At 45.8% G+C, this 21,757-nt stretch overlaps 1 protein-coding gene across 2 annotated transcripts in view; it reads right to left on the minus strand.

The window, feature by feature from the left end:
- ARHGAP25 (Rho GTPase activating protein 25) overlaps positions 1-21,757 on the minus strand; it is an 80,323-nt gene that overhangs the window by 27,289 nt on the left and 31,277 nt on the right. The window contains exons 2-4 of one of the 2 annotated variants that reach the window (XM_069494272.1): positions 14,669-14,868; positions 7,440-7,527; positions 2,159-2,275 (exon numbers count right to left, since the gene is read on the minus strand). In XM_069494272.1, coding sequence (XP_069350373.1) covers positions 2,159-2,275; positions 7,440-7,527; positions 14,669-14,868 — 405 coding nt within the window. The remainder of the gene's footprint in view (positions 1-2,158; positions 2,276-7,439; positions 7,528-14,668; positions 14,869-21,757) is intronic. The other variant, XM_069494273.1, reaches the window with a different exon arrangement.

Raw genomic sequence — 21,757 nt, forward strand, 5'->3', positions numbered from 1 at the left:
TGAGATGCCACATCAGAGCCAACACTGTTCTTTGAATAAATAACTGGTGTCACACTCTGATTCTTCCCTTCCCTGGACTTTCCACCACCTACAGGACTTACGCTTGACTTGCTTCTCGGGGTGGGGTGAGGGAGAAATCCCCATGTGGGTTATGACAGATACAGCAGTTCACCACGAGACGCTCAGCCAAGCATCACGGGAGGCTCAGATCCTAGTGAAAGTACATAAACAGCACTTTGAACCAGAGCAGGTGCATAACTAGGCAGCATCCACTAGCCTTGTCTATGCAGACAGCCTAAAGCACTGGACTGGGGAACGCAGAAAAGGGCAGCTCACAATCTCAGGATCCAGGGCAGGAAGGAAGATCACGGCTAAGATGACCCAGGCTGAAACAGCGTGTAACCAAGTTTTAACAAATAAAAACCACATCTCAGTCCAATTAACACAGTGTTTAGGGATTGGGAGATGGTTAACGAAACTGTGCCACTCTCTTTGGCACAGGATGCAGATGGTAAGGATGACTGTGGCAGGCACGCCTGAGTTTGCCTGTCCCCTTCAGGTCACTTCTTTTCCTGAAGCCCCTGCTGTGTAGGTCACAAAACTGCCTCCCTGCCCCAGGTCCTGGGTTCACAGGTGGCATCCTGACCTCAGCTGAGCCAGGTAGAGAATCTTTCTCAAGAGTGTGGGGTGGGCTGTGGAGGCTGAGCTCATTTTCCATCGGGGGGAGCAGAGGAAAGCTGGGGCAGGCACAGCAGTATCTGAAACAAGCGCATACCCGAGGGGCTGCTGACGAGACAAAAGCAGGCAGGCATGCAGGGAAAAGCAGACCGAGAAATGGTGTGGCCAGAGCAATGCTGCTGTCCCGTTTCTTGGCCCCAGTCCCTGGTGAGGCCTTGGGCAGTTCCTGCCCTTGGTTTCTTTGAGTAGTAGCTCCTATATCTAACCAGTAAATCCCTCTTTGTTATTTAACGTCATTGGATTTCTATTTCTTGTATTCAAATTAATCCCTGAAATGTATCAAGTAAGATTCTATTGCAATGTGGGGAAAGGCTTAAGCTATAAAAACTATCAAATTGCATGTATATTCTATGTTTGTTGTTCTGGAAAAAGTATGTAGAAGAGAACACTCCCTGGAAGGAAAACATAAAAATATCTCTCATGGTTTAAGGGATTTTGTTTCCAAATTTCCACAAAATTATTGTGGTATTCTTATAATCTTTGAAAGAAGCTTTTGGGCAAATACATATTTGACATTTGAACTATGAGAGCCTCCATAAGTGATTTCCAAAATAACAGGCAGCACAGTCCTTAAATAAGTATATCTTTATATAGTTATCCTGGAGTTGACACAAGTAGGTGTGTTCCTAAAAAGTGGAAGGACAATGGTAACTTGAGAACTCAGACAGGTCAGTTCTTTCATACTTTCATAAAAGAAGGGAAACATACTAGATTCATATGTTTGTTAATTTCAGATTTTTTTTTTTTTTGTATCAGTTTTCTGCAGTCATGTCCCTCCTCAGGTGTGAAAACATCACCAGGATTCCCAGAGAGCTCAAACACTTGAATATGTGACCCAGGAGAGTGTCTAAAAAGCTGAATTCACTGCATACCTGCAAGACTCCAGACACCACCCCTGAACCTTTCCCCAGTCTTGACTGCCCCTCTTCTGGACAGAAGTTTTACTGTCCTGTGCTGACCAGCCTCACTTGTGCTTTCAGCATAGCTCTTGCCATGAGTCCTCGCAGGTCCCACAAAGCCCATGACCGGGCAGACCCATGGTGCTGTGTGAGTTAGTGCCGCGGGATCTAGGCTCAGCTGGTCCAACTGGTTCATTTTGCAGATGAGAACACTTTGGCCCAGAGAGGAGAAAGGACTGCTTTGGGGTATCATATGCATTTTCTGATCCATGCAAAGGACTTGCCTTTCCTCTAGTTAATCTGGGGTTGGCTCTTTGAGATGACCCAGGGAAGGAAGCTAAAATCTCTGAACCCACTTTTCCTCCACATTTGACAGAGGACTTGGCCATGACCATGCAGAGTTTGTCTTCTGGTTGTCTCCCTTAAACACTTTTCAAGGAGGTATCACACCTGGAGCTACCTCCTCCTCATCCCTGAGATGTCACAGACACCTGCCCAGGACAGCCTGCAAGGGTCCTTACCTCCAGAGGGTGTGCCAGCAACTCTCCTGAGGAATTTCACCCACTCCTCCATCTCTGTCTGGGAGCTGGCCATGAGGACGTAGGAGTCCTGTCCCATGCGATTCTGGTCCCATGAGGCTGGAGGAAGAAGTTGTACTTATGAAGGTCTTAGAGTGGCAAATGGTCCAGAGCAAGAGGAAGGGAAGGGAAGCCAAACCTGAGTTGACTCCCTGGTTCACTGAAGCACTACCCGTCAAACAACGTAAAAGCCTTATCTAATCATCCTCAGTGGAACTGGACATTCACGCAGTCTCACTGTTTGTGCTGAAGCTCTAATTCTATGGACAAATCATTAGACACATTGGTTTGCGATTGGGATAGGCTGAGAGCTGCTTCCACAGAGGACAGAAACCGTTTCCGACCAAAAGGAAGAGGAAGTTCATGGTGCAGGTTCAGCATTAGAGGAGACAGGATCAGCTCATACAAGCTGGGAGACCTCAGATCATCGTGCCAATCACGGACATTTTCCTAAGCTAGCCCTGACCTCAGCTGTAGGGGTGGGGAAGGGGATGACAACCTCAGAGGGACAGACAATGAGCACATGGGTGAGCCTTTCTCACAAAATTGGTGCTTCCTGTTCAGATTACTGCTCTCCTGACCACACAGGCCCTTGCAAATGGTAGGTTCTCAATGCCCCATTAATGGACACACAAAACTTGTTAGGATTTTCTTTACCATTTTTGCTTCGAACCTAAAATTATAGACATGCAGTGTTTCCTGGGTTGATGTTCTCAAATGGACAAATTGTGAAACAAATGAGAAGGAGGGATCTGGGGGGGGAGTGGAAAGAGAGGAGGAGGCTGAGAGAAAGAATAAGGGGAAGTGACAAAAAAAAAAAAAAACAAAAAAAACCCAAAACCAAACCAAACGAAAACAAAACAAAAAAGAAGGCGCAAGAAGCAAGAGAAGAAAAAGAGTATCAAACATTGGTCTTAGACCACTGAGTTAACCCATTGCTCTCACAATGTCAGGGCACCTCCTTCGGAGAGAACCTGCCTACTCCAGCTGGCCAGTTGTGCCCAAACTCATATATTTCCTGCAGGGCAAGAAAAGACTTCAAATCCCCTTAGGTTCTGGTCTCTTGCACCTATCTTAATATCACTGAGCTTCACCTTCTTTCACCTTTGGGACAACCTGATTGTAAATCCATCTTGTCATTGGGTCATCAGCTCTTCTGACCAGAAAGGTCAGTCCATGAAAGCCCTGGCCATTCAGGAACATCCCAAGAGCTGGGTGTTGCCAGAAGTAAAATGGGAAGTAAAAAGTGCTCAGGATAGAACTACAAGATCCCCTAGGAATTACAATATTCTTTTGAAGTAGAATGGGAAAGTTAGTGTTTCCATTTTACAGATAATAGAACTGAAGCCCAGAGCTGTAAAAGTACCTTCCCATTGTTATCCAGTGAGTTACTGCCAAATGCAGGGCAGGGCCACTTGTTTCTTTGCTCCCCAGGGACATTTCACTAGCCCATATTGCTTCCAATTTGACCTTGGACAAAATTTATCTGGAATCCTTTCCCACAATGCCTACACTCCAGTCTACTATGTTGTCAAAACATGCTTTCTTAGTTTTCCCTGTTTCCTGGAAGATGCTCTTGTTCTGTCACGAGCAACCCACTGGGAAACACCCAGCTCTCAGGATGTCCCTGAATGGCCAGGGCTTCCATGAGCTGATCTTTCTGGTCAGGAGAGCTGATGACCTGGTGACCAGATGGATTCAGAATCAGCTTGCCCCAAAGGGTGAAAGAAGGTGACATTTACATAGGTACAAGAGACCAGAACAAAAGGGGATATGAAAGTCTTTTGTTGTTCTACAAAAAAGTAAACATTTGAGCATAATTGGGGTGCTAGGATAGGCTTTCTCTGAGGGAAAGTGCCTGACATTGATACAAAGCCCACAGACAGGAACTCTGCCCTTGAGTACATGCTTTCTTTCTCTGACTTAAACCCAGCCTGTGCAACATGTGTTACTTTTGAGGCTGTTTCCCTAGTCAAAAATGGACGTCCCTTCTTTTCTTAATCTGCCTAAGGAACTCCTACCATTCCTTAAAACCTGGCTCAAATGTTATCTTCTCTAGGAACCTTTTCTTAACATCTCCTTCCTCTACTCCAAGTTGAATGGGGAGTCCCTATTCTATAATCCCTCATATCTTGTCTTTACCTCTATCACAGCAGTAAATTGTCTTGAATATCAGTTTCCTCATTATTGCAATTGAGATAATTACTTAATATGTCCAAAATTGAAGACCTAATCCTCCCCCCCACAAAAAAAAAAAAAAAAAAAAAACTTGCTACCTGAGCAGATCTTAGCAAATACCAGTAAATTTGTCTTTCCCATTGTTTAGGCCAAGACTTTGGAGTCGACCTTGATGTGTCTCTCCCACATACAATCCATCAGCAAATGAAGTCCTCTCTACCTTCAAAATGTGATCAGAAATTGTTTATTTCTCAGCCCCTTCTCATTGCTGTCTCTGACTTGCATTCTTGCAAGATCCTCCTCATTGGTCTCCCTGCCCTGCCCGGTTTCCCTGCCCTGCCCTGCACTACTTACTTTTTATTCTCAACTCCAAAGACTTTTAAAACATGAGTCAAATCATGTCATTTCTCTGTTCAAAACCTTCCATGACACTCCATCCTTCCAGCATAAAAGCTAAAGTTTTTACAACTGCCTACAAATGCTGACAACCTGTGCGCACCCCTGACCAAAGCCCCTACTCTTGTCCCCACATCACTGCGCTCCAACCACACTGGCCTCACTGACGTGTAAAATAGGCCGTGGGGCTTTGCACTGGCTGTTCCCCCTTCCTGGAACACTCCTCCTCCAGATGTGCCCTTAGCTCACTCTGTCAGCGCCTTCAGATCCTTGCCCAAAGGTCACGTTGTCAACGACACATACTCTGCTGGCTCTGTTTAAAATGACTAATCAATCACCTCAGCCAGAACTTTTTCTCTCTTTGCTTTAATTTTTCCCATGGTACTTATCCCATAAGAAAAACTATGTGATTTACCCATTTCTTTGGTTCGTTGCCAGGCTCTCTGCACCTCCCCCCAGCTAGGTTGTAAGCCGCATGCAATCTCCCGTCCTACAGGAGTACCTGGCTCAGAGCAGGTGCTCAATAAATTTGTTGTATACATGAGTGACAACAGCTCCTAAAGTGCTATGAGAATTAAATGAGATCACGTATGTAACAGAAGGAACAACCCCATCCCTGGTGACTCCCTGGGATAGGAGGAGAACAGATAGTTATTCTGCTAGGGATCAGGAGGGAGAGGGAAGCTTGTCCTAAATTGTTGCCTGCCCCAAATGAAAAGGAAAACCTAGCGTAACTACAATTAAAGGTTTCTATGTGGCCTTTCTGCAACTAAAACTGGTGATCACAGAGAGAGGACCCTGACTAGGAAGCCCATTTCTTGCTCCAGCAGTGGCCCCTGAGAATCATCTTGCACTAGAGAATGACAAAAGGGGAACTAACAATTCTCTACATCATCACATAAAGGGTGTCTCACTTTAGGCTGAGCAGAGCCTTGGAAGATGATGGTGACTTTAGGAAAATGGTTTCCTACCTTACTGTTGCTTTAGATTTGTCCTTATGAGGTGTGTGTGTGTGTGTGTGTGTGTGTATGTGTGTGTTAGAGAGAGAGAGAGAAAGAGAGAGACAGAATCTGTTCAAGAATTCCTCCCGCAGCCCAGGAGACTGCTGCAAGCATTGGTGATAACAAGAGGACAAATCTTCCTCCTACCCTGGCACAGCAATGTAGGAGGGTTGTGTACTTTTGGTGAAAGCCCACAGTGAATTTTCAGCTGCAGCTCTCAGTAGGGTTATCCTAGATTGAAAACCCAGGATTTAGGACACATGTTGCCATGGATGGTCGTGTCCCATAAATTGCACTGGGAGCGGGATCCTAAGACTAGAAGAACCTTTATAGGAAAGGAGTAGGATTTTGCCAGAGGGAAGAGATTGAAAAAGCAGGCTCTTCCTCTTTTATCTTACCTTCAGATACGAAAGCAAAGGGTAAAAAAGACAAAAAAGGTCCTCATGAGGGGACCACCTAGGAACTAAAAAAATTTCATTTCTTAGTTTTCTATAAATAGTCATAGCCAAGTTTAGGATTTTTTTTCTGCATTATAATTTTCTCTAGTTATCCCCAAGATATCCAACACTTACATAGCACTCACTATATAGTAAGCACTGTACCAAATGTTTCATATAGATTTCTTTATTTAACCCTCACTATTATCATCATTGTCCCCACTTTACAGACAAAGAAACAGAGGCAGGGAGAAATTAAGTAACCTGTTACACAAACAGTAAGTGGCAGGGTCAGGATATGGACTAAGGCAGGCTGGCTGTACACCGAGCACTTCTAACCTCTACACTATGCTGTCTTCTCCATCAACTTTCTTATGGACACAGACAGCTTGTGTGGGCGGGAAGGAGGGATTTAAGGGAAGGGGCACTCAGGGGAGTTGTGGCCTCCCCTGCCATGGTCAGTAAGGCAACAGCACCAAGGCTGCACAGCTAAACCGGCAGTCCTGGAGTTCTTGGCCTAATTTTGGCAGGGTTAGGACTGGGGCAGGAGCAAGAGATGGGGAGGCTGGGAGAAGTGGCTCAGTGTGGCAGATTCAGGAGCATGAGCCAAACTTGCCTTCTCCAAATGCACTGGAGAAAGGTAACTCTTGACTGGGAGTAAGTGTCCTCAGTGTGCCGCTCGCATGTGCGATAGATGACATGCAGCACCTGACACCTGCTAAGTGCTCAGGAGGCTGGAGCTGTCATTTCTCATTATGTCACATTGGACCACATGAGACGGCTGACTTTTCACCATTTTTGACCCACCCAAATGGCAATTTCATGTCGTTCAATGTATATTTTAACAGCTAATTTTAATGTCCGACCCAATCACCTTCCAGACAGAGCTCATTTTAGTGAGTAGAGAAGATGTACTTTTTTTTGTTATCAGTGGCCCAGTGCCTAGTGCATTGTTACCTCGGTCCAAGCACGCACTCATGAAATGCTTACAGAGTTGAACTGAATACCCACTTAGTTCATGGGTATTATTCAAGCACTTGATACTATTTAATGAACTAGGATAGGTTCATTAGCTATATACAGAAACACTATGTGTTCTTAATAGATTGGTTGGTTAGTTGGTTGAAGGACTCACTGAAGATAGCTTGATGTCTAGGATCCAGAAGTAAATCAGCAGTGTAATGCACTTCTGTGCCACCTTTTGTCACCTACCTGGAATGATTTCAAAGACAAACTTCCCAGCTTCATCTGGGTTTGTGGCGATCTCCTTGATGGTGCTTCCTGGTAGATACAGGCAGCCCTGAAAGATCAGAAGTCAGGCCTTAGAAAAGCAGCCATTTTATCACCTATGAACTAAAATTAAGTTGGAGAACAGATAGGATAAAGATGAGATGGGGAGGAGGGTGGCTGGAGAGGAACACAGGAAGCTAGCAACCCAGGCCCCGGGAAAGTTGAGTGGCAGCTCTCTGAGAGCAAGCTAGGTGCTGAGAGAGAGAGGGCCCAGGTCCCAGCACGGGAATGGGCTGAGAGGGCACCGTCACCAACACTTGCCTCTTCCCACTTTTCCAAGGACCTGACTTCACGGGCAAAGCAGACAGTTGGTCTTTGTGAAGCTGGGGGGACCATGCTCCCTGCCAGGCTGCAGGTAGCCATTTGAGGGGACAGGGCACTCAGTGGCAGCAAGAGCCTGCCCCTTGGCTAACCACCTTGAATGTATTATTCGTGTAGTCCTTCCTGCAACCCTCCTTTCCTTCCACCACCTTTAGCTGAGGTGGTGGGAAATGTCACCTTAACCCCACCCCTAGCCCCAATCCACAGAGGGGTGCTCGGGTTCACTGGGATATGCGACCTCTTACATACAAATATGTTATCGGAAAAACAAGCCACTGGCAGTCTGTGCTCGCAGGTGCTTTGCGACTCGCTGTGCACTTTCACATGCGATATAGCTCATCAGGCCCCACGACAGCTCCATAGAGAGAGCTCAGCAAGATTTGTCACCGCCACTGTGCGGAGGAGGAGACTGGCACTTCGAAAGGCTAAGTGCACAAAGTGACACAGTTAATTTGCACTGCAGTTAGTTACTGCTCATTTACATCTCACTGGATGGTGACGGTGGCAACTTCTGGGCTGAGTAAACGCGTGTGTCTTCATTGCAGAATAAAGTGCGGACAAAGGGGTTTGGTGACACAGAGCACCGCAAAGGCAGGGGGGTCCTAAGGAATTCTCAGAAGTAAGGTCTGCCCAGGAGCCTGAAACAATAAATGTTTCTTGAAGGTCTAGAAATAAAAATGTCTAAGACGGAGGGAGAAGAAGACAAGGAGGAGGAGGAGGAGGAACAGGAGAAAGGGCAAAAGGAGGAAGAGAATGAGGATGAGGAGAAAGGTGGGGAGGGAGGGAAGAGGAGGGGAAAGGAGGAAAACAAGAAGAGAAGAAAAAAAAAAAGAATCTAAGAAATGGCATTCTGCAATTCCTCTACATTCCTCTAATTTTATTACGTAAAGATACCATTTACCTGCATGGTCCTCACCATCTTTAGTAAATCACGTCAATGCCTTCAGAAGAAATGATCCTGGGTTTGTGCTGCTAGGCTACTTTGGATGAGTTGTGGCACCATGTTACTTTCAGACAGGAAGGAGCGCTGCCTCATAGGAAGAGAAGGAAGGTGCAATTTCCAAGGTGCCTGCTTACCCTAAGTACTTCTCTAAACTGCCATTTGATACCCCAAATCATGTCATCAGAAGGTAGTAAAAATAAAATGCTAAAAATATATATGCCATTTATTGAGCAGTTACTGGGTGCCAGATTCCGTGCTAATTGCCCTGAAGGTACCAGCATATCTAATCTTCCTAAAAACTCTATGAGAGAAGGACTGTTATTGTTGCCATTGGAGAGATGAGGAAGTAAGGCTCAGAGAGATGAATTAGCTGACCCAACGTCACAAAGCTAGTTATTAACTATGAGGAAAGCTATGATTCAAACCTCAGTCAGTGTGAATCCAGAATTACAAATAAGGGCTTGACTGACAAGTCCCACTTGCTGGACGAAGTAACAGTCAGAGTTAAACTTATCCACACCAAGGCATACATGACTAGCTGCAGGTACTTTCCTCGAATTGACTGTGAGAGCTGTGAACTTCATAAATGCATAAAGGAAGGGAGGTGAGAGGAACAGACACCACTGGGAGTCAGGATGGGGACACTGATGGGGAGGGAAGAATTGTCCCAGAAAGGGAAGGGCCCAAGTTGCTCAGAGCCACTTCCACCCACTTTGCAGGTTGACAAGGGTGGGCTCTGCGTAAAGACGGAAGGAGGGAGAGGCTTACGCTGGAGGCCACGAGTGCTACAGCGACAGAGCAGGGGAGGCAGCCGTGGCAGTGGGTGCTGGAATATCTACAATTCTCTGGATATAACTTTTAAATCCAATTATAAGTTCCTCTAGAACTCAGTTATAGCCCAGCTCCTAATTAAAGCATTTTTCAAAATGAAGATATTGGCTCACGAAAACTAACTTTTACATTTTCGGGAGCTCTGTGAGCCAGTTGCTACACATGGCCATTGCTAAAACTTAAATTCTATAAACTTATGATCAAATATTTTATATTTGGAAAGGTAATGATACTCAAAATGTATAACTTCCTAATTATTTATTACATTTTCCTATTACTTCTGCTGTTGTGGTTATTTACATCTATTCTGTATGTGTGGTGGAAATTCTGTATCATGTTGTGCTATTGCGCATCTCTTCTCAGCTCTGGGTTCAGTGACGGGGCATTGGTAGCTTTGCATCAGCCACAATGGAGTATCTGCACCACAGAAATTAGCAAATGCTGTACTTGAATCAGCTCTCCCACCAGAGAGCTGGTCGTTAAACGTTTATCAGCACACCACCAGTAGACAACCACCTGGGGTAACTTTTCAGAAAACAGGGAGATGAGATAGTGGGACAATGGGTTTACCCTATTAAGCTAGGATTGTCTGAAACTGTTATTATAGCAGAAACTTGAGGACAATTTTCTGAGATTCTGTTTTAAACAACTTCCCTGACAAAGAACCTTTTGGACTGGGTTATATAAAGCTAGTTCATAGACTTACAGAGCATTATGCTATTAGAGCTAGACAGGATCTTTCCGAGAACTTGGAGAAAAAAATGCACAGATTGCCTTCCATAGAGAGAGCCACAGGATTCCCTAAAAGCACATACAGAAAAGTCTATAACGTAGGATTCCATAATTTGTTTAGTCATTCTCCTTTGTGGGACACTAGTTCCGGGGTTTCTTGTCATAACTAGCAGTGCATATCTCTTACTGTTTCTTTTGGATAGCACCTTAGAACCAGAATGACTGGGTCGAAGGGTATGATAATTATTTGGCTCTTAGCACATCTGGCCAATTGACTTTCTAGAAAGGTTGTACCAACTTACACACACATTATAAGTGTATGCGAGGGCTCTCTTCATCTGATTGCTCCAAGATTATTGGCATATTTCTGTTTTTTGGTTTCTTGAGGAATAGGATGTGTGTGTGTGTTCTTTTTAAATTTACAAAGTATTATAATTGTAAAAATATTAGAAAATAAACAAAAAAGAAGAAAATTAAAAATTGTGTATATAACCCCGGCACTCAAAGGTAACCAGTTAACACTTCTGTGTATTTCTTTCCAGGCCTTTTTCCATAATACAGATTCATATTTTTTTTTTCAAGAGTGGGATTAATATATACATCATCTTCTGTTGTAAACTGTTTGTTTTAAAGGTAATAATATTATGGACATCTTTCCATTTTAAGAAGTATTAATTTAGAACATCAATGTCTGAATTGTATTCTATTGCACAGATATAGCATGTACCCTAATATAAGTTCGCCTCGACTACTGGGCATTGTTTTCACATCACTATTACAGACAATGCTGTGGTGTAAACCCATTATCTACATCATCCTTAACCATCCACTTAGGTAAAATTCCTAGAATTAGAAATATGGGTTTGTATTTTTAAGGCATTATCACCCTCCAGAAAGGTTGTATGAATTTTCATTTCCACCAGCTGTGCACGAGAATTCCTGTTTCCCAGTCCTCACCCACCAAAATTTCTAGAAAACATTTGCCAATTTGATAATGGGACAATGATGTCTCATTAGGTCATACTGTATTCCTTAATTATTACTGAGATTGAACTTTGTTTTATATGCTTATTGGCCATTACATTTCTTTGATAAATTGCTCATTTGTATCATAGTTCACTTTTCTATTGAGCTGTTTGAACATTTCTTAAGGATTTGAAAGAATACTTTAAACATTAAGAATATTTGTTTACTATATGAACATACACAATTTTTTTCTGTTTATTATTTGCCTTTTTAGTTTATTATATTGGTTTTTAAAGTACATTTTTATTTATGAAATTAAATTAATCTTTCCTTTGTGCTACCTTTGTTGTTATGCTTAATTCCACTTCCCAGAGATCATGCAGATGTCTACATTTTCTTCTAGTATTTTTATGAATTCACTTTTTACATTTAAGTATTTAATCCAACCAGAATAATGAATGGTGTAAAATGTAATGTATAAATGTACAATCTTTCCCAAGAATTTAGCTCATGTCTGTAACTTTCATTTTATTTCTAGATATTTGCAATGTCTAAGAATTCCCCAACAAGGTTAAATGATGGTATAATAACAGTCTTTTATTTTAAATAGATTTTCCTTTATCTTAATTAAATAATTATGAGTGTATGAAAAATCTATAAGGCTGTCCACTTAATTCTTATTTGTGATAATAATACATAAATATCAGCCCAAATTTCTAACAGTAGAAAATTAATTAAATAAGTTATAGACTGTACACACAATAGTTTATTTTATCACCATTAAGAATTACATTGTAGAATCATATTTACTGCTAAGGGGCAATATTCTTGACATATTATTAATTTTTTAATTAAATAATGTTATTATACTAAATTTTCACTTGCAATAGATGAGTTTCTAAATATATATGTATATGGAAGGCTGGAAGGGGTGGGGATTTAGGTGGCAATTTCTTGCTGAGGGAATTGTAAATAATTTTTATTTTCTACTATGTGCTTTTCTGCATCTTCCAAATTTCCTACCATTCATAGGTACAGCTTTTTTTGTAATCTATATTTACATATCAACATACAGTAAAATATGCTTATTCTTTATAATGAATTATAATCTTATTCCTAAAAGAATGATTTTTTTATATCTGAAATAATAATTGAATTTTATCAAATGCTTTTTTCAGCTATCTGTTGAGGGTTTGTGTGTTTTTTCTTATTTGACCTATTGATCTGATGTGTGACATTAATAGATGTCCTAAAAATAAACTATCCTTGTCATCCTAGAAGAAGCTTTACCTAATTATCCCAGGCTAATTTAATCCTGAGAAGGCCTTGAGTTTCTTCTTCCCAGAAGTACGGGGTAGAAGCAAAGCCCTTCAAATATTTATTTCACCCTTTGACATTAGTTTGTTTTTATAAAGCAGTTTTTTACACATGCTTCCTATCATTTGATCCTCTGACAAGTTCAGGCCAGGTAGTATTGCCTCATTTTACAAAAGAAGAAAGAGGAGTACAGAAAAATTAAATAATTATATGGCCAGACAGTGGCAGAGCCAGGAAAAGAACATGATCTTTGATAGCAAGTACCTGTCACCCTCTATACTTCCTGGAAACAAACACAGCCCAGCTGCCCTGTCCATAGATTCGAGATGGACAGAGCCTCGTTGCCATCTCCCTTGCCCTCTGCAGATGTCATGCACCAACCAGCACTGTCTTAGCCTGAAACTGCTTGGCTCTGATGAGGACTGTGTTGTTCAAAAAGAGAAGGAAGTCGGGTTACCACGCACAGGACACTGGTGGGGTCTCTGTGGTCCTTCCCTCTGCAGTGAAGACACTCAGAACACTCAAATGGAGAACCCGTCTAACCCAGTCCTGCTGCCGTGTAACGGACTCTCAAGCCTGCCCTTAAAGAAAACTGTCCTCTTCCAAAATGATCATTTCATGTGAGTTCCACCCACCTGCCCATCCACCCCTAACACCCATATACTTCTTATCCTCACCAGAATCTGTCTTCTCTAATAAATTCCTTCTGGCCCATCTTTCCATCTCCACAGATGTGAGCCTCGGTAGGCGACCAGCTGTGCTGGTTGACCTGAGACGTCCGGTTTATACCTGGCGTCCCAGGGTAATTGTTAATAGTGCCCTCTTTCACTCTCCACAGTGGCTGTGGAGAATCAGTGAGGTGGGGAGAAGAGACCTGGGCCCAAGATTCAGAATCGAAGCCCTCTCTCACAGCCTTGTGCACTGCATCAGGAAATCCTGTTTGCTCGACTTTCAAAGTCTATCTGGAAGCTGACCATTTTGCTCCAGCCCACTGCTCCCACTGAGATTCTAAGCATCATACTCCTTGCCTAGCTTACCCCTGCATCACCCCCGCCAGCCCTGGTCTGTTTTTGAGCACAGAAGCCAGGGCCATCTTTTTATGATATAAGCCAAAGAATGTCCCCTCTCTGCTTGGAACCCTGCAATGCCTTTCTGTGGTCCTTAGTGTGAATGTTCAAGTCCTTACAGGGGCCAACAATGCCCCTGGCAATCTGGCCCCTGTGCCTTGACACCCCCTTCACTTCTCTGACCTCATCCTCTCTGATCTTCATACTCTCTAGCTCTGCTCCCAACACTGAACTCCTTGCTGCTCCCCTCACAGGCCAGACGTGCTCCCCTGGGGGCCTTTGCACTGGCTGTTCCCTCTGCCTGGAACTCTCTTTCCTAGGGATCCTCCTGGCTAATTCCTTCTCTGCTTTAGTCTTGGCTCAGATGTCATCCTCTTCCTCAGGTCACCTGGACCACCCTATTTAAAGCTCCCCAAATTCTTGATCCCCCCTTCACTCATTCTATTTTTTCCCTCATAGCTCTAATCTTTTTCTAACAAACTGCATACTTCCCTTATTTATCATGCTTATTTTCTGTCTTTTCCCCCATATACTAAGCTCCACACGGCAGAGATTTTTATCTGTTTTCCTCACTGATTTATTTCAGGCACGTAGAACAGTACCGACATGTAGTAAATGCTCTATAAATATTTTTGAACAAGCAAATCAGTGAGCTCCCAAGTCAATTTTCCTGCAGCCAGATCACCACCATCACTACCGTGCCCGGAGCCTTGAACTACAGCTGCATCCAAGACACTCCCCAGTGCCCATCTCGCGCTTCCTGGAGGGCCACTCTGTCATCTTCACAACTCCATTTATCTAGCTAGAAAATGGTAAAAAGGCAAAAAAGTGACCTCTCTCCATTGGATGTGTCTAGTCCTACTGAGAAGGCCATGGGAGTTTAAGTGCAGTCTGAGTGGGCCTCATGCCCGCCTCCTCCGTGCCTGGAGAGGGACAGTCTTATTATCAGTGGGGACAAACAGCCAGGCTGGTACCTGTGGCTTCATATCCTCTTCATCTTTGTAGTAGTAGAGTTGCTGCGCCCTCAGCACAAAGTACCTCTGCTGCCAGTTTTTCACGATGGATCTCTGCTTCTTCAGCCAGCCCATCTTGATGGGCCTCTCCAGCGGGTTGGGAGTGGACGAGAGGTGAGAGGCGGCCATCTGCTCGCCGGTCATCACGCTCCTTGACCGAGCTGTAGAGAGGAACAGACAGGCAGCCTGACTGAGGGACATGGGGCAGCAGGCACAGAGTGGGTGGAGAGATGACAGGGGAAGCCCGGGGGGGGGGGGGGGCGGCGAGAGGCGGGTGAGGCCACAGCCAGGTCCAGTTCAGGGGTGCAGATCTGTATCAGAGAGAATCCCCCGAGAGCCAGAGAGGCAGCCAGGGGTCAGCTCCCGGTCAGGGCCGGGCCGGGACCCAAAACGAGGGGGACGCCAGTGGCCCCGTGCACACGCAGTCCAGCGCTGCTGGCTGCCCTCTCATTCTGCAAAGCGAAAGGTTGGCTGGAGCCTTCTGAAGAGGAAGTGGCCGCAGCATCTGACACAAGGTGCTTCCTTTTTCCTGCGTGGGAGTCAGCATCTGACAAGAGAGAGGAGAAAATAATGCCTTGCTCTGAGGGTTCAGGGTGAGTCCCACGCAGCTGCAGAGGCCGCCGGAAGTGGCCTGGGCATTCTTCCACAGCGGCCGCATCTGAGGAGGAGCCGGTTGTGTTAGCTCTGACCTTGCTGTCGAATTGAGTCCTAAACAGACCCCACTAAACCCTGGCCCCCCGGCCCCACGACCAGCCTGCAGGGAGTCAGTACCTCCTGAATTTTCCTGCTGAGTGTCATTGAGTGCCATCCTGTCCCCTGTTTGCTGAGAGTCTTCACAGCACTTTATGTTGGACAAGGACTTTCCATTACCTTTCCAGGCAGGTCGTTGCTGCCAACAGAATTCAGAAGCGGCATTTGAAGCCAGACCCCTCAACCCCCTGCACGGAATGGCTTTTGTTGTCATACATGAGTTCTGCCTGTCATTGGATTAGGCCTCGGCCTGTGCGTCCACACTTTGTCTCCATGGTAACTCCCACCCACGACAACTGTCTCCTTTCCTTGCCCCCACAGGGCTCCATTGGTCATCCTGTCCCCCTTCCACACTTCCTTCTGAGCCTCATCTTCTTACTTTGCCAGCCGGCTCAACAGTGACCTTAAACCCACGTTAGAACTCCTTGTCCCCTTGGCCTTGTGCCACCCTCCACCGTTGCTAGTACTCAGAGTCTGCGTTTCTTTCTTTCTGCCAAGCATTTCTGGAGGTCTCCATCTTCCAATGCCTTCCGTCAGCTTTTGTCAGTCCAAGAACCTTCAGGACATGGCTGAACCAAGCTGTCAACTCCTCGCTAGCCCAATCCGTCTCACCTGACCAAAGACTAGCTCTTCCTTTCCTGGCTCTTTGTCCTTGGATAAATTATGCCTCTTCCCTGAGTTTTAGTTTCCTTGCTTGTTAAACTAGGATAATAATGGTCCCTGCTATATGGAATTGTGGAGATTAAACAAACTAACATATACAGACCACTTAGCACAGTCCCTGGTCACAGGTAATCATAGGTTACTCTTATTACTTTTATCAATAGATGAGTTTACTTCCTACCACAAGGAAGGGGACCATTTTCAAGACCTTCTTCAACTTCTCTCTTCACTTCAAAATGTAATGGGTACAAATATACACTTAGAAGAAATCATACCTGATGTTTGATAGGTAAATAAGGTGACCACAGTCACATTAATGGATTGATCAATTGTACATTTCAAAATAGCTAGAAGAGAATAACTCCAATTCACTTGCTCTAAGGCTAAGGCTGTGTAAATGATCCACAGGAACCATGGAAGGGTGTTGGCGGAAGGCAGTGGGAAGGAGGGAATTTGAAGGACTGTGTGTGTCTCTGTGTCTCTCTAGCTCAGAGACTGGACCTTATCTGTCCTAGAAAGAGGGCTGAGAGTAGGCAGAAACGAAGAGGATGGTTTACATACAAAATTTTTGGAGAAAATGGAAGAGTGAGGCATTCTGATGAATGAAGGGGCATTCTCCCCACCTCAACAGCCTCTGTGTGGTCCACCACAGTGTGACTTTTGTGACCATCCCCCAGAAGAAACATCAGACATGAGAGAGAAGGCCTCTTCCTGGCAGCGGTGCAATGAGAGGCCTTCTCCTGACTTCAGGAGTGATGCCACCAACTCAGGAGAAGCGTAAGTCAGGCAGGTGCCACATGGTGGCTATAAGGACCCAGGCCTCCTGGGCCACCCCTAGATTCCCAAAGACACTGTTAGGACCACTGTGGAAGACAGGAGAAACTGGAGGTCTCCCACAGCACTGAAGAATGGGCAGGTGCCCACAGGAGCTAAAAGGATGCTACGAAGTGAAGAGAATTAGCTCAGCGTGGAAGAACTCAGAGTGGCTATTATTTTGTGCTTAAATCTGTGAAATTTTTCACACTTCGTCGTGGCAGAAACAACAAGAAAACAAACAAAAACCGTAAACATGCCCTTAGCAGCATCCGTGCCCTGCAGAATGGCCTGGCAAAGGCAGGAGTAGGTGTGAAGGCCTTACGCCCTCAGACCTGGCCAGGAGGGGCTTTGAGGCGCTTGTGGCAGGAGGATGGCCACCTAGTTTGCCCACATTTGATCAAGGCTTTGACTGACCGCACTTCGTATTCCATAAATCAAACCACTCACTGTACATCCAACCAGTGCTTCTTTAGTGCCTGTTATCATCCCACCAGAGCTGATGTGACCATGGCCACTGAGCCATCCTTCCAAGTGGGGGAGTGGGGCGAGCTTGGCACCCACCTCCACGCTGCTGAAATTAGGCCCAAACACGGGGGTGGGGGCGACAGCTGGGGGCTCAGATGAGCCAGTGATCAGGCAGGGGCACTTCTGTCCCATCTGTAAAGCGCTCTCCCACCCAGGCCTACCACGAGATGATTCAAATATCAGAGAAGAAAGCCTGGGGGCCTTGAGTCTGCCTTGGTTTTGACTAACTTTCCTTGTTAGTTTCTTTGAACTGCCTCTCTTTGTGGGTGTGACTTGTTCCGGATAAAGTAAACAGAGAGATCTGTTACTATTAATGGAGCTGTTTCTCATAATGAAAATAATAACCATGATAAGCTTTGCTTGTGAGCCAGGCATTGTGCCCTGAGTGCACGTTCCCAGCCCTCCAGGGAGGGGTCTAAAGCAGGCCGTGGGCCGGAGACGGGGCTGCAGGCGGACCAGGGAGGCAAGGCGGGAAGGCCGTTGCTCAGTGTTTACGGAACACTCTGGGGCGAGTGGGAAATGAGGGTCTCATGAGGTCAGAAACCCCTCACTGTGGCAGAGAGAGAAAGAATTAGTCCCTAGCACTGCACTGTCAGTACAGGAGCCACCAGCTGTGAGTGGCTGTGTATATTTAAATGAATTAAATTAAATTAGGTTCAAATTCAGTTCCTCAGTCATACCAGCTACATTTCAAGTGCTCAGTAGTCCCCTGTGGCTCATGGCTACAGTATTGGACAACACAGATAGAAGACAGTTCCATCACCACAAAAAGCTCTGTTGGTTGGCACTTCTTGGAACCTGAGTGCTCTCAATACAAAGCATGGGATGACATGGGCCATAATGGTGGGACAGCATTTCATCAAACAGAGAAACCAAGCTGGAGGGCCCAGAGAACAAGAGGCTTTAGGTGGCAGAGTGAGGCATACCAACTTGGTCTGAGAGGAAATAGGGAGCCATTTCATGTTCTTGAGCAAGGGAGGACTGGGATAAAAATAGGTAAGTTATGTAGTTGGACTGTTTATGCTGAATTTTAGTCTGTAGCTGAGGGAGGGTTCTAGAAGGGAAAGAAGAGAAATGGAAGAAATACCCTATTGCCAGGGATGTGGTTTCTGCAGTAGAAGTTAGCTACTTTCTACCCCAAGTTGGAACAAGAGAAAATTAAAGAAGGAAGTACGAACAGAGAAGTCAGCTGAGAAACATTATCACTTCCTTTCTTTATCTTCCCATCTTCTGACCTCTAACACACAGTATAATCACAAAATCTCCTAGGGTCTACCTTCGATTATGTCTGCTCTCAGTTCTGCCTCCGTGTAGATTCTGTTTTAGATGGCCGTGAACGTGTGGGTGAGGTATGGGTAGTTCTTTCAAAGCTGGGGGAACTATTGCAGGTGTTTTCTCCATATTTGAGATGAGCAGTGCATTAGTTTGGGAACCACATTTAAATGGATTTGAAAAGGGAGCAGAGTTTACATGGCTTCCCCCAGCCCCCTCTCCTGAGCTGCAGACCTGTGGATCCAGCTGCCTGATGCACCTCCACGGGAATCTCGAGCTCACAGTGTTGCTAAATAAACTTACCATCTTCCCCTTCTCGCCTTCTGCCATTCTCCCGCCTTGCACTGACAAACACGCTGAAACCTGCTTTACCTCCACGGGTCTCTCTGATGTGCTGTGAATGACATTCTCCCAGCCAACTCACCCAAACAGAAGTGGCCCATTCTTGCAGCCAGCACGGACAACATTGCTTATGACACAAATCTGATCATGTTACTCTCCTGCCTAAAAGTCTCCCGTGGCCCCCAACACTTCCCTCCTAAAATATGAAGGCTAAACCCCCTGCCATGGAGTTCGAGTCCTTTATGGCTTTTCCTACTTCATTTCCTGCTCTTCCTCCATACCCATCCTGTACCTTACCCATGACAATATGCCATCCCTCTGCTTCGATGTTCTTCCCCCTCCGTGCCCACCCACACCCAATTCTACCTCGTGGAAAACTCTCATTCATCCTTCAAGACTCACTTCAGGACACACCTCCCATAAGAAGCCTTCTCAGCCCAGCCAGACACAGCTGCACCCTGGCCCTGTCCCCTCCTCGGGGGTACATGTGCGTTGTAGTCCTCATCCCCTTGCTTGGTACTGCTCTTGTACCCTACCTTCCCTTTCCACGTGTGCTCTAAGAAGACAGGCTGCCGCCTTCACGTTCGGCCTTGCTCATCCTTGTGTCCCAGCCCCTGCCACTGTGCCTGGCACAGAGAAGGCAGGACAGAGCAGCAGATGTGCACAGACGCCTCCACGTGCAGCCTTGGGTAGGCCATGCTCTATCTCTGAGTGCCAGCTTCCTCCTCTGTGAAATGGTGATAATTTCATGTACCTCGTGGGGTGATTAATCTAAAAGGATTAATATGGTAAGTGGACAGGTCCCAGCCAGAGTCTGCCTCTTACAACATGGGCATTAAATGGAGGCTATTATTCCTCACATTATTATTATAGCATGGACTCAATGATATGTTAAAGAGAGAAAAGAAAAAGATATTAAGCAGGAGAGGGATGAAGGGAGGGAGAGAGGAGGAATAAAGGAAGACTAGCAGGACAGCGCATGATGCCCCAGGGCGGTGCTAACGGAAAAGGAAAGAACACTCGAGGCAGTGCAGAGGCAGACCGACAGGCCTCGGCGACTGGCTGAACGAGCAAGAGCAGGTGCCAAAGACTGTCACAATGTTTGCAGTCTGAGTGGCTCAGGTGAGGCAGCCTCCTCCAGACACCACGCACGGTCCTGGACATATAGGGTCAGCCAGACATGTGCCGAGCGACCGGGGACACACACCCACTCATGGAAGCCGGGAAGGAAACTGGAGAACGAGGCCTGGGTGAACAGGCAGGTGAGCCCAGGTCTGGACACGATAAAGTGTGAGGGTGGACTGAGGGCCTCAGGCTTCCCCAGAGGTCTGGTTTTGACAGGTAGAATGTATGGATTAAGAAAGAGATGGGGTGGGGGAGAGGTTCACGTGAAAGCCAGGAGATTTCAGGGACATGAAAATCTCAGGTCAGAAGAGTGACATCATAGACATTCAGAAACTAAACAAGAGGAAGCTAGCACTGAGGGAAGCCTCTGTACCTGGGGCTATGGAGATAAACCCAGATGTAAGGCAGAAAAGGATGCTATTTATATTCGTTGAGTGAAGAATATAAATATTTTAGAATGAAATGTGAGCCACCATCCAGGCATTTTATATTTGCCACAAATACTGACAAATGTACCTATTTGTGGGATTTCTAGAAATGTTCACTGTGCCCACTCAAGCAGAGTGGCTGGTGGAAGACGTGATCCCTGATCTAGTAATAATGCACATTGATGTTTTTCTATTGAGTACTTACCATGCGCCAGCCACAGTGCAAGCGCTTTGCATGGCTAGTCTCATTTAATGTTCATGCTCTTTATGGTACACGCCCCCATTTTTCAGACAAGGAACTGAAGCTCACAGAGGTGAAATGATTTGCTCCAATGAACGGCTAGAAGTCATACTTCAAAGTCCAATATCCACACAGTCCAGAAAGGAGCCTGTGTTCTCGTGGTAAAAAGCAGCGTCTGCCCTGGGAATCAAATGGATGTGCAGCAATTCACAAGGTTAGAGAGTGCAGGGTGAAGCGGACAGGAGAGAGGGCTCCACCCTTCCTCTGGGCAGGGAACAAAGCCACAATTCCTAACCTATCACACCAAGCACCTGCCTCAGCCCCACCCATTTTGCCTCGCTATTGTGCATAAACAACTTGGTGCTATTATTTCCGCCCAATGTATGATCTGCAAGGCTCAGCAGGCCTTGAGAAAACAGTGACGGAGAAATAGTACTGAAACCTCAAGCCACCACCGAGGCTGTGCTGACGCCCCGACAGGAAAGTGGACATATTAGGTAATCCTGCCACGTCTTACCAGCTCGCGCTACCCGAGCTCATCTGAAGAGACCTAAGGATTCTGGCCAAAACCCAGTGTGGCCGAGGCATGGGAAGAAGGAAGACTGAGCTAACCCAGCATGGGCCCAGCGCTCAGGCCCACACCACAGCGGAGAAGGGGGCTGCTGGGGAGCCCTGTGCAGCACAGACCCCTCGTCACTGCCTCCTGAACATGACAAACAGATTCGTACTGCCCTTGCCCACACGCCGCACATGCGCACACGTGCAATGCCCCTCCGCGCTCACACACACGGCCGACCTAGCAGACCATGGGATGATGGCCTTCGGTTTCCACCCAGAAGAAAATTAGAACATTTGGCTTCAGAACCTCCAGGCTCACTCTCTTTATCC

Source organism: Eulemur rufifrons, chromosome 19 (assembly GCF_041146395.1).
Source record: "Eulemur rufifrons isolate Redbay chromosome 19, OSU_ERuf_1, whole genome shotgun sequence".
NCBI classification, from domain to species: domain Eukaryota; kingdom Metazoa; phylum Chordata; class Mammalia; order Primates; family Lemuridae; genus Eulemur; species Eulemur rufifrons.